We start from the raw sequence: 13288 nt of genomic DNA, 5'->3' as shown, positions 1-13288 counted from the left end.
ATGAGGAATTTTCCCTCGTCATCATTTCACAGACATGTCCCTGCTGCGTTGCCCCATTTTCAATCTAGATAACCTACATAAAAAGTCAAACAAATGTAGGCTAAATGATATTAGTTGTACAGTAATCAACTAGAAATACGCAACTATCTCAAAGAGTGTAGTCTAATTTAGGTATTTATATTATGTTTTATTGGTTTTTAACTACAGGGTATGCATCAACATGGGTTATACTAAAATAGGAGCATGCTGTCAACTGGATTTTCTTTACTCCCTTCACGGTTGATGACGTGTCTGCCTTGAGGATCACAGATTGAAAACATCACCAGTTCCAGGACCAGCATTACTGAGTGTGAGCTGTGGACAGGCCGGGCCAGATTGAGGAGTGGAACGTATTTGGTCGTATGTTGTTTCTACGGAGGGCTAGGGTAACAACACATTATTCTTCCTCTTCTCTTTCTGTGTCGTGCTCGGTACCGTTAGGAGCAGGTTAGGAGACTTGGATGGCAATGCGAGGACAATGGGGACCCATAACTTCAGTGTGGGATATATGTTTGGAACAAGACAATTTAACGTTACTTGTTATAACGATGTAACATTGTGTGATATATATCACAAAACTGACCGACGTTAAATGCGGAAAACATCGTCTTGAAAAGCGGGCGACGTTATAAGGAACTGATGGGAACTGTTCATAGCTAACGTTAACTTCACGTTAGCCTTATCAATTCGGTAATGTTCTTCTTAACTGTTAATTTCTGGAACTGCATTCAGGAGGTGATGTCTTCCAAAGAAACTATTTTCGTGGATCCAGCAAGCAAGTGTTTATGAGACTGAAACAAATCAACAAATCGTCTTGTCTTTATTGTTTTGACTGACCTCCCAACAGAGTCAACACATCATTCTGTGGTGTCCTAGCTAATGTTAATAGCGTTAAATATTTCTCCAGGATTTGTAGCAAGCTACGATTTGGCATAGACTAGGAAGATCGCTCCTTATAAGAGAACATTCGTTGTGCTTCGTAAATGTAATGTATGTTAGTGGTGAACACTGTAACGAATTTGATGCGGCAGATCATCTTGTTTTGGGGTGCCTCTGTCACCCCCATTGTTTACCTGGTCGTAGTCCAAATAATAACAAAGGTGAAGTTGGAGTGACGCTGGGAGCTTTGCGTATTTCCCCTCTCTTCAAAAAGGACTTCAAAGCGGTCTTTGATACAGTGCTTTTGACAGAGCGTTGCGAAGCTGACCCAGGTGTGCCATGCGTCTCTCATCTTTCCTCGCCGTATTCCGGCCTGCCCTCCCCCTCATCCTGGGGCTTTCTTTGGGCTGCAGCCTGAGTCTGCTGATGGTGTCATGGACTCAGGGGGACACGGAGGAGACCTGTGGTGATGAGCTTGGGAATGGAGGTTTGTTTGCCGGCGGTCATTTGGGAGAATCTCAGGATAACCTGGCGGGTGGAGCTGGAAACGAAGACTTCCAGCCACGTATTGTGCCCTATCACAAGGACCCCAACAAACCACACAAGAAAGTTCTCAGGTGAGTTATTTGCTAGTAGACTACATTAAACACTAGGCTATCAATTGAAAGGGCAGTGCACTATAGTAGTCCATGAGTGTTATAGATTATAGACTCAGCAAGATATCTTTCATAAAGTATTCTGAAGTTTCAGCACTTTATGAGAACGGAGATAGACCTAAGTGTGAAGGCCCACAGAGACACTACACTACAGTATTCATTGGGCTACACAATCTTATAGTGGATATAATATGCACTGCCTGCAATTGGATGCAGTTTCAGTAGACTTGAATGCCATTTCAACATTATCTCTACAGCTCTGCTGCAGGCTATTGAATATCCACAGTAGATCCTATCAAGAGCTGCTGGTTACTATATACATTTATGCCCACTTATCTAAATAATCTTCTTAAAATAATGTTAGACTGGCAGAATTCTTATGAACCTAATCATTTTATCAACTTAGCCATTCTTTCATTTACTCCCCACAGGTAAAGTTCTAGAATATGTGCAAACATGGACAATTTGGAAGAATTATGACTGGGGTTGACTGGGGTATTCATCATTTCTTTAGAAAGGATGTTTGTTTGGTCATACAGGCCATTCTGACATGTGTGTGTTTTATTATGCTTCCTTTCTGCTTTTATCAAAGTACGCCATCATCTCTTCAGTCTTATGTAGAACATGGCCCTCAGCAAAGCATAGTTAGAAATAAAGAAGCCTTTTCAGGGAAGACAGGAAACAGCCGTTAGGCTGTGTTGAAAATGTCTTGCAACATTAGCAAAACCCAGGAAGCTACAATTTCCCAACAAAAACGGTTGACATGGTCAAATTCTGAAGAGACTCCAGCCTAATGTCCTCTTTACTCTGTCTGGACCGTCTCATTTTAATCTGATTACCACCTCAAAACGGGATGAGCCCCTTTTAGTATGCCTATTGTTGTAATAGTCTTATAGAGTTAAAGAGGACATTATCAACTCCAGGACGAAAACATAAGCTTACATGAAAACTGCATCCCTTTGTCTTATATTTTTCAGTATCCAAAATTTGTAAAGACACCATCAACAAATATTGCACAAAATTGATATTTGTGAGTTTAGACATAAATGTTTAGCTGTTGCAGATGGTCTGTTAGGCACAGAGGTGGAACATCAAGCCCACTGATATGCTTTCAAATAGAACCATTTGGATGCCTGTGGATGAGAAGCCTTTTACAGTTAGGGTCTGCCGCATTGTTTTGAGACTGTCTGCTGCTGTGTTCATTTTCAGAAATTGTTTTTGTAAAAACACGCTTTTATGTGGACTCGAGGGATAAGAATTTTAATGTGTTCCAGGTCAAATGTATAGACTGGATACTAGACAGTAAGAGTAACCCCCAGGGTATTTTGTGTCAGCCATTATCTTTAGAAGAGGTTCTTCCGGCGCTGGATATTTGGGCCAGCTGCATTGTGTTGCTGATCCATTCACCATAAAAAAACACAAGCACATGAAAATGAATGAGAAAATCAATCCAGTGACTTATGAAGTCAAGGAGCACAAAGCAGGACTTAATAACATAATACAGTGTGACTCTGATGTGGAGCTCCCTCAGGCATGACATCAAAGTATTTGATCATAATCACATAAACATGGTTATTAATTCCCCTTGTTTGTATTTTTGCATTCCCTTCCGGATCAGGACGCGCTATATCCACACGGAGCTGGGCATCCGAGAGCGCCTCCTGGTGGGCATCCTGACGTCCCGCGCCACCCTGAACACGCTGGGCGTGGCGGTGAACCGCACAGTGGCGCACCACTTCCACCGCACCTTCTTCTTCACGGGCCTGCGTAGCGCCAAGGCGCCGCACGGCATGTCGGTGGTGACGCACGGCGACGACCGGCCTGTGTGGCTCATGTACGAGACGGTGCGCCACCTGCACCAGCACCACGGCAACGACTACGACTGGTTCTACCTGGCGCAGGACGACACGTACACGCAGGCTGAGCGCGTCATGGAGCTGGCGGGCCACCTGAGCGCCGGCCAGGACCTGTACATGGGCCGTGCCGAGGAGTTCATCGGCGGCGACGAGCGCGCGCGCTATTGTCACGGTGGCTACGGTTACCTGCTCTCGCGCAGCCTGCTGGCCCGCCTGCAGACGCACCTGGACTCCTGCCGCAATGACATCCTCAGCGTCAGGCCTGACGAGTGGCTGGGCCGCTGCATCATCGACTATCTGGGTCTGAGCTGCGTGGAGGTGCACCAGGTGAGGCTTTGGGGATTAGTGGCACTTTAATGTATCTAGTGATTATACAGAATTAGATCTTGTGAGGGTTGGTTCTGGTGTATTATAATTACGTCTAGAAAAAACAATCGAAATGTACTTCTGTCTTCTATCTCAAGACTCTCTTACTATAGCCTTTAGTTTTGATATCTGTGATAATACTTAAAAGTGCATGCAGCGTACTTTGAAGACCATTGTTCTCTCTTCTCAAATAGCTTATTGTCTTCTGGCATCATTTTGCAAAGTTGCCGTCTCTGAACAATTTACTCACCGTCACCGAGTGTGTGTTGGGTTTTTTCCATTTGTTAGACTGAAACTGAAACAGTTGGTCTGAGCCAGCTGGAAGCCCTTTAAGACATATACAAGGCTGTTTCACTGTACTTCACGTCATCTGGTGCTCTGCTCTCTGCTTCTTACTTTCACTTAATGAAAGGCCCTTATGTTGCTTTTGCCTAAAGTTATGAGTTCCTGTACATTCTGAGGTCTTCTGTACCTTGTGTTCTCTAAAGCTGGGATGAGACTTGAGGTTACCCTAATTAGAGAGTCCACTACAGTGACCTCCTGACTCAGACTGCCTCCCGACTTAACCACTACTGCTGTGCACCTGAGATTCATTACCAGATTTCTCTGACATTAAAAACCCAGGGGTGTTTGTTTCTACTTTTCCACCATGGTGGTGATGAAACGTCATAGACATTTTTTATAAGGCTCCCCTGTTAAGGCAGCATGCATATAAACCAGTCTCTGCATCAACCACGTCAGGGTTTGGGGCCGGAAATAAAGCAACACCCATGCTCTTGCATGAGGCACAAGGGTTGTTCCACCACTTCCACTTTCCAGTGTGTCACCAATCCAGGGCTATAGAGTCACACAGCCCTCGTTGTTTTCCCTGTGGATTACCGCTGTCTGGACTAGCCTGTAGTGGGACATTTAGAGAAGGGGTGAGGTAAGGAAGCAGAAAAGATAAATCCACATACGCCAATAATGTGGCTAATACTAATACTATTAATATTGTCTAGTGAGGCAAATAGTATGTATATGCCCTCTCGGAGCATGCATAGATACTGACACTGATGGATAAAGAAAGCCATAAACAACAGCAATGTATTGCTGTATACAGCACTTTGTAAAACTTTTAATGTGACATGAGTAATGTGAAATCTCTCTCAAAATGTACTGTACATTTCCCCAGCACTGCACATATTTTCTAATAAACGGCCCTCATCGGTAGAGACGTACCGAGTGTGTCATTATGGTGTTATAGCTGGTTTATGTGGTAGCTGTGTATTTCCCCTGAGCTCATGAAATGTCGGACTGACACTAGACTTTCCAGTGCTGGAGTGCTTGTTTCTGCGCAGTGCCAGCCAGTACGGCGAGGCTCCGCCGTGTTTACTCTGTCTGCATTCCGTCTGATTCATGGTCCCCTTCCCTCTGAAAGTGCCTGCCTCGCTTCCCTCGTCTGATGAGCCCACGCTGAGCTGGAGCGGTGCAGAACCCCAGGCAGGGCTGACACAGGCCATATTTCAAGCAGGGTTTGCCGTGAGCGGCACTCACCCATCACTGAGAACGCTTTCGCCTCGCCTCTTCTCCCGCTCACTCTCCCTTGTCCACGCTCCATTTGGAGCTGATATCTCTCTCTAGAAAGTCGGTGCGGTGGGGTGCAAGCGGATGTGTTGTCATTTATTTGAAAATATCTGCTCTGCTGCTACAGTTAACTGTCCCATTTTGCAATCATTGTGTTAGATTGATGAGTAGAAGATTAGATGTAGGGAAAAATGATAAAACAGTTTCACAGTGAAATATGCAAGTCAGACAAGATCTTTTGTTAATATAATATTAATATAATATAATATATACCGGTATATAATATTTGTTAATATTTGGAGAAACTGGCTGGGCTACTTCGAAGAGACTAAACCCAGGGATGACCGGAGCACTCAGAGAACTTATAAACTTGTTTTATTATGGTGCACAATCAACTGACGTTTCGACGCACTGCGCCTTCCTCAATATTTGTTAATATTTGTTAATATAAAATAATTTAGCACAAGTTGTATCAATGTAGTGTTAATACATGAGACTACACTTAACTTAGTCAGCAGCAGGATGGCTTGCTTGGGAAAAGTTGAGTGACCAAATATTTTTTACAGCATTGTAGGCTACAGTTGGTAGTCCTTTTGTTCCTAGAAAAGTTCCTTGAGCACTTCTCTTTCTTTTTTTTACACAGGAGATGACGTACCGTTACTTTGAGCTCCGTAAGAACGCCGACCCCGAGCGTGAGGACAGCCCACAGTTCAAGAACGCCTTCACCGTGCACCCAGTGTCCGAGCCAGGCCTGATGTACCGCCTGCACAAGCGTTTCAGCCAGATCGAGCTGGACTGGACCTACGCTCAGATCCAGCAGCTGCAGGTGAGTCACAAGAGTCTCAGGACCATCTCCTCAGTATCTGGACACAAGAGAGGTCTTCCTCAGATGTCAGTATTTTGCCCACATGGTCTATCTAAAGCAGCATTTCACAAAGTGTGGTCTGGGGACCACTGGTGGTCCGCAAGCTATCCCAAGTGGTTTGCGAGCAGACGTGGTAAAATATAATATAGATGAGTTGTTTGCAATATTGAACCAAGTTGTATGTAAATCCAAACAGTTCTGCAACACTGCCTATGTAAGGTATGCCAGTTTAAATTATATGAATCCTCTGACACAATAAGCAAGATGCAAAGACAATAAGCAAGGTGGTTTAGTGAGTAGGCCTGTTGTGTAATATACTGTTGAAGTAAGTCTACTCTTTTTTTTAATCTAGGTGGTCTGTGAGGTTTTTTTTAATTGGTTTAGTGGTCCTTGGTCTGAAAAAGTTTGAGAATTTGAGAGAGTTTGAGAACACTGATCTAAAGCCTCCTCCACTTGAAGTCAACCCCAGCCTCTTCGGTCTCATCTCATCAAGAATACATTGGATTAACTGGATAGAACAGCTGAAATTTGACAGTGTCACCGGTATTCAGGTCTATTCAATGCGGTCAACTCACTAGCTTAAAATTAAACATGAGACATTATATATAATAGGACCTGATCCAGGTATAGTCTTGTTGAAGATTGCTGAGGTTTGCTGAGATTATTGAAATGTGGGACAATCTTGCTGATAGCGGTTCACTTTTTTGTTCAGTCAGCCATGACATTCCATGAGCCTTTGGAATGTTTGCCCTAAGCTGAGATCCTTGAGGGTTTACTGGGGCGGCAGAGTTAGTCTGTGAAAAGCCAGCTCTTCCTCTTCTCCGCTTTCCTGAGCTATGTATGAACATGCTCTGCTGTTTAAATGGAATTAATGAAGGGAAGAAGTATAAGAGTGACTGCATGGGTTAGATAGTAGGTAGCTGTAAAAAGTCTATGTAGGTAAAGCCAATATAAAAAAAATGTCCTATGATGAACAGCAGTTGTTGATTGGATATCTTCATGCTGTGTACAAAGTTGTCCACAGAACTGCATCAGCCTCAATGCACTACCACAATGTTGTTGCAACGTTTACATATGGGTTACATTTAGATTTTGTCAAACCTTAGTCACCCATGAGGCGTCAGCCAAAGTAATGGCTGGCCAGTGGTCACGTTGTGGGACAACAGGGACTTGATTCAGTGTCTCAGTCGTATGCAACACTAAGCATAGTGAAAACATTCTCATGTGTAAAAAAAATAAAAAACATTCTCAACTATACTGTGAGCTTATTGGCTTTAGCAGACACTACGGTGTCCTCCCCTTCAACATGGGAGCCGTCCTGGAGGCCAGCAGTCAGTGGAGCTCCTGCCAGAGTTTATTGGCTGGGCTCGACCCACACAGAGGCTGACACACACACACACACACACACACACTCACACACTCCCTCACTCGGACGCCACTCTGGCTCTCGCGCCAGTGCTCGTTATGGTGTCACCGGGCGGCAGGAAATGAGGGGATGATGTCTCCAGAGGAACGAGTCGTGTTTAATGGTAGGGTCAGCCCCCATGACTGCACTGCGCCGGGCCAGGCGGCCAGCTGGCGTGTCAAACCGGCAGGAGCGGCCTAATAATGTCCCCTCAGTCAGTGCCGACGCCACTCACCAGCAAGGCCCTAAATGTGTGTGTGTGTGTTTGTGTGTGTGTGTATGTGAAAAACAACACATTTTGCTTGCTAATCAACAACACATGACTCAAGACCAACAAAATTATGGTTGTTAAAAAGGTCATAAAATGGGGTCGATTGTTCAAAGTTGTGTTAACGATTATGCAAGTCCACGAGAGCTCTTTCACTGACTGTTTTGCTTTAGTTACGCCTCCTGTTTTCCGTACCATTTTCTGTGCATCTTGATGACTGTACTTATGCAGTGACTATGCAAACAGCTGCAGATTTAAACAGGGCCACAGCACTCTCTTTCATCCTGTACTGTTTACAGACTTCACAGCTGCTCTGCTGCCATGGATTAGTCCTATCTGGCAGCCCACAAAGTACAGTATGTACCTACATAAAGGATACAGTATAGCGCTGTATTTACACATGTTAATGGTGGATAAAGCAGTGGCCCACAACATGTCCAAATTCAATGTGGCACAGTCTTCATTTGTGTTTCACTGGTATGATATTGTTCATACTATAACTAATTGATAAGTGAATTGAAAACCATGAAGCACTACCTCCCACAAAATCCCATGGCTTCTACAAACCGTTACAAAGCAGTACAATTACTTTTGGTACATTTAGTTTTGTTTATCAGTGATAATGATAGTTGTGATAGGATCTCCTTAATATGGGTGTTTTTTTTTGTAATTGGATGCTCAAGCAGGGGCGATGTGTATTTTAATACTTATAGTTACTATTTAGTTACGATATAGTTTAATAAATAGTTTCTGTCTTGTCTCCCTGCTGTCTAGGCTCAGATCAGTAACCTGAGTGAGCTGACCCCCGAGGGCAAGGCTGGTGCCACGTGGCCCGTGGGCATCAACCCGCCCTTCCACCCCAAGACCCGCTTTGAGGTCATCAACTGGGAGTACTTCACCGAGGACCACATCTACTCGTGCGCCGACAGCGCGCCCAAGTGCGAGCTGCGCGGTGCCGACCGCGCCGACGTGAGCGCCGTCCTCGAGACGGCCGTGGAGCGCCTCAACGAGCGCTACCAGCCGCAGCTGCGCTTCCGCAAGCGGCGACTGCTCAACGGCTACCGGCGCTTCGACCCCACGCGGGGCATGGAGTACCAGCTGGACCTGGCGCTCGAGGCCTACACGCAGAAGGGCCACAGCCAGGTGATCGCCAAGCGCGTGGGCCTCCTGCGTCCGCTCAGCGCTGTGGAGATCATCCCCATGCCCTACGTCACGGAGGCCACGCGCGTACAGGTCAGTTCGGGTGCAGGTCACTTCATTTGTAAATGAATTTCATTTGCAGCAAATGTGTCCTCATTCGTAGACACACATTTGGAACAACACAGGCACTTAACACACGTCATTCATCTTTACACGCATTTTACTGGCAAGTCAGTGACACATACTGAAACTACTCAATGGTCTAGTCATTTCTAAATGTTTTAAATAAGAGTAGATAAAATAATGAAATTAATAAATAAAACCACTCCGAACCACTACTTGTACAATGTTGCTATGACTTATTCATCTGTGTTATGTCTGGTGGAACAAAATGTTGTATTATTTTGTTCCATGTTTCATTCTTGTTTTTGTATCATTAAGGTCATCCTGCCGGTGACAGCGCGTGAGCAGGACTACGTGGGCAACTTCCTGGACGCGTACGTGATGAATGCGCTGGACACCCGCGACAACGTGCTACTCGCCTTCCTGTTTGTCTACGACCCGTTCGATGCGCAGCGCGTCAGCCAGACGGACGTGTTCGCCGGCGCCAAGGCCATGATCGGCGAAGTGGAGAAGCGTTACGCCGATGTGAAGATCCCCTGGATCAGCGTCAAGACCGAAGTGCCCTCGCAGGTCAAGCTCATGGACATCATCTCCAAGAAGCACCCGGTGGACACGCTCTTCTATCTGGCCAGCGTGTGGACCGAGGTCAACGCCGACTTCCTCAACCGCTGCCGCATGAACGCCATCAGCAACTGGCAGGTCTTCTTCCCCATCCACTTTCAGGAGTACAGTCCGGCGCTGGTCTACCGCGACCAGCAGCCCTCGGCCTCCTCCTCCTCGTCGCTGGGCTCGGACACGCTCCACGACGGCCACTTCGACCGGCACGTCTTCGAGGAGGCCTGCTTCTACAACGCCGACTACATGGCGGCGCGCACCAAGATGGCCGCCGACATCCTGGACAACGACGAGCTGCTGGAGAGCATGGACGTGTACGACGTCTTCGTGCGCTACTCGGGCCTGCACGTGTTCCGTGCCGTGGAGCCGGCGCTGGTGCAGAAGTACGTGCGGCGCACGTGCAACCCGCGCTTCAGCGAGGACATCTACCACCGCTGCATGCTCAGCAACCTGGAGGGGCTGGCCTCGCGCTCGCACCTGGCCATGGCGCTGTTCGAGCAGGAGCAGGCCAACAGCACCTAAGCTTACCTGGGACACACCTGACCCCCCCCTACCCCCCCTCCCCACTCTCAACTTGAGGGTCAAACTGACTTGCTTGGTGTTTTCCCAGACAATCTGACCTTATTCTGACCTTAACTGGAGAACTTAACTTTTTACGATGCTGGAAGGAGTCACGCGATGCCATGAACACAATTCCCTCCGGCAGACTTGTACGCCGGGGTGGGGATGCGGAACTTGCCAACAGTACAAGTTTTCTGCTGTACTTTAAGCACATATTTCAATGTTGGAATGACCAGGGACGGCCTAAACTAAGTTGTTTCAGGCCATGTCATGATAATGTATGCTCACTGTGCCAGTGAAGGAGCTGCCTTCTCCTGCTGTACTGTGGGGATGGGGGGGGGGTGATCGATGGCCAAGGTCAGCCATGTTTATCAGACCTTCCTTAATGCTGTGAGACAGCCCTGAGCCTTTGGATGTGTCTTTTATGTACCTGATTGTATGAAGTTTGAAATGAAGCCATGTCTTAAAAATGTAATAAAGAAGAACAATTAATCTGAATCTGTGCGATGTGTGACATAGTGAGTCACTAGAGACTTTCATTAGATATTGTTACCATAACTCTTCATATTTTCTGTTACCTCTGTATGGATTCTGTATAAGCTCAGCAGGATGTTTACTTCAGGCAATAATTAAATAATGAATAATTAATTACACTACTGCTACATTTACATTAATTCATTTATCAAAAATTTTCATTTAAATCAAATTAAAATATAGCTATTCATTTTCTTGGTGAAATTGTATGCATATTGGTAGAGTAGACATGAATGAGTCAATTGTACATATCGCAAAGCGCCATACCTTTGGGGATTGGGCCTGTAGGGAGTCACTCCGTCTTGACTGGGGTATGTAGGGAGGGCAGGAGTGACATGCGGGGCCAGGGGCTTTGATAAGTGGTTCTGGCCTCTCTGTTGTCAGACTGCTACTGGAGACGTGCCGTCTCCCTCCCCGGCCGTAATCCTCGGCTCGCGCCCAGGGCCAATTCAATTTCCTGTGTTTGCACAGATGGGGTTCAATGGAAGGGCCGCGTGAAATATTGCTCTCTGCAGCCCCCCCAGCCTCAGAGGTACAGACGCACAGCAACACATGCATTCAAGCTAAATTGAATTCAGCTCATAATTGAAAAAAACATTAGTTATCCGTTAAATGTCTCAGTTTTACTGCATGGAATAATTCACTGATAAGAGAACCATACCTGTGTAGGATAATGGTATGTCACTTCAACCCATAGTACCACTTTGTGACCTCATATAGGACAATCACTTGATAGTAATTCATTTCTCAGCTTGTCAGGTCATCCTTGACATCAAAACTAAGCTGCACATGAGAAGGTTTCATTGCATACCGCTGTGTTAAATTTCTATCACACCTCTGGCTGTGAGCTGTCGGCAGACGTTAGCTGATGGGAGCAGAGAGGAGTGAACTTGTGTGGTTTTCACAGAGTGCATTCCTCAGACTGAGTGCTTCTGCAGATCTGTGTGAGTGTGCAGAGCTGTGTGAGTGTGCCTTGGAAGCGCTGTCTGCACAGTATGCCGTACATAGAGTATCTTACCAGGCCTGCCAGTGACATGTTTACCACTTCTGTATCACACACAAAGTCCTTTTCACAAATGCACACACACACGGTCTATTCCTGGCTGTCTCTCCTATCATCTACTTTCTCTCTGTATTATTTATTGGTAGAACTCAACTCACACTCAAAGTATCTCTTGTAACTCCCTTTTGCCTGCTCAAGTCTCCCTTTCTCTTTCATTTTTCCTCCATCTCCCCCTCTCCTCACCAAGTTCACAGACTCCCTCCTCCCCCGGTCCCTTCATCTCTGTTGCTTGCTCTCACTCTCACTCCCTCTAGGGGAGCGGGGCCTCTCAGCGCCAGGCAGAAATTCAGTGCACATGTGTCTGTGGGGAGATTAGAGTGGAGGCTGCGCAGAACGTCTAGCATCTATAGCCCGAGCAGCCTGCCGGCGCGCTGGCTTGGTTCCAGTTGAGGGAAAAGTGAACCGTTCTCCTACTGCGGTTCTCAATGACTCCCTTCACACATCACCCCCTCTTCTTTCTTTCTCCTCTCTCTTTAAGAGTTTTGAGAGAATGAGTGATTAACAGCAGAGAGCCGAGAACTAGAGGAGAACAAACCCCTCTGTTAAAGACCTCATTCCTCGCCTCTCTGCTGTTATTTGTTGTTGTGGACGGTGGATTTGGACTCGAGTGAGTGTGGCCGGCAAAGCAGGGACAGGGAGCGAGGTGATTGAAAGGGTCTCTGTGTGCGAGGTAGACTGGGGGCGGTGCTGGGGTGTTGGACGGACATGTTTGCCCACCAGAGAGAAGACTTCCACCTGCCTCCTCACAGCAAGAGAGCGGCACACAATACAGAGCCTGTCTGAGCGCAAGGGTATGGCGTGTGTGTGGAGAGGCCTGCCAGAGAGAAGTGGAGCTTTCTCCAGTGGAGGTGCTGCTGTTTATACACATGGGGCAAAAATAAATGAGGGAACATTACGGCAGCCCAATGAGAGAGAATACATTACAGTCTGAATCAGTCAAATAGTCAACAAGTAAGTTTAGATCAATATAATCTCAATATTAGATGTGGATAAATACATATTTTGAATAATTAATTTAGATAATTTAAATATAAAATCAGTTTGTTCAAATACCTTATCTACCAACTTTATAGCAACACGTCAATGATCAGCCGTGGTGGTACTACTTTATCAGACATACTGGTTTATGTTTGTATGTTCAGTGTAGTTTATTAATTCACTTTCACTCTTTGTGAGGCTGGCTGTTTATTGTTAACCCACATAACTCCCTCCCCATCTGAACATGCTGACCTCATCAACCCATAGAGCATTTCAACTGTTGATCAGATGACTTGCCACAAGATGGCAGCACCACACTAAAAAACTGAATTGGGGATTTCAAGTGAAACCAAATTATGTTAAAGGATTGGTATGCT

At 46.0% G+C, this 13288-nt stretch overlaps 1 protein-coding gene across 1 annotated transcript; it reads left to right on the top strand.

Moving 5' to 3' along the window:
* The first annotated feature begins 335 nt into the window (after positions 1-335).
* On the top strand, positions 336-10979 carry chpf2 (chondroitin polymerizing factor 2). The gene is made up of 5 exons (XM_076290679.1): positions 336-1535; positions 3193-3757; positions 6003-6185; positions 8672-9130; positions 9479-10979. The coding sequence occupies exons 1-5, from the start codon at positions 1258-1260 to the stop codon at positions 10295-10297; spliced, it is 2304 nt and encodes a 767-aa protein (XP_076146794.1). The 5' UTR covers positions 336-1257; the 3' UTR covers positions 10298-10979.
* The last annotated feature ends 2309 nt before the right edge of the window (positions 10980-13288 follow it).

The sequence above is a fragment of the Alosa pseudoharengus genome, unplaced genomic scaffold (assembly GCF_046254945.1).
Source record: "Alosa pseudoharengus isolate Yale_2024_CS ecotype anadromous, Long Island Sound unplaced genomic scaffold, YU_APseudo_1.1 YU_APseudo_1.1_scf_18, whole genome shotgun sequence".
In the NCBI taxonomy this organism is placed as follows: Eukaryota; Metazoa; Chordata; class Actinopteri; order Clupeiformes; family Clupeidae; genus Alosa; species Alosa pseudoharengus.
This window is presented reverse-complemented; position numbering and strand designations above follow the sequence as displayed.

Coding starts and splice junctions, on each gene's coding strand:
- chpf2 (XM_076290679.1), top strand. CDS start 1,258: ATGCGTCTCTCATCTTTCCTCGCCGTATTCCGGCCTGCCCTCCCCCTC. Junction 1,536..3,192: donor CCACACAAGAAAGTTCTCAG/GTGAGTTATTTG, acceptor CTTCCGGATCAG/GACGCGCTATATCCACACGG. Junction 9,131..9,478: donor CGGAGGCCACGCGCGTACAG/GTCAGTTCGGGT, acceptor TGTATCATTAAG/GTCATCCTGCCGGTGACAGC.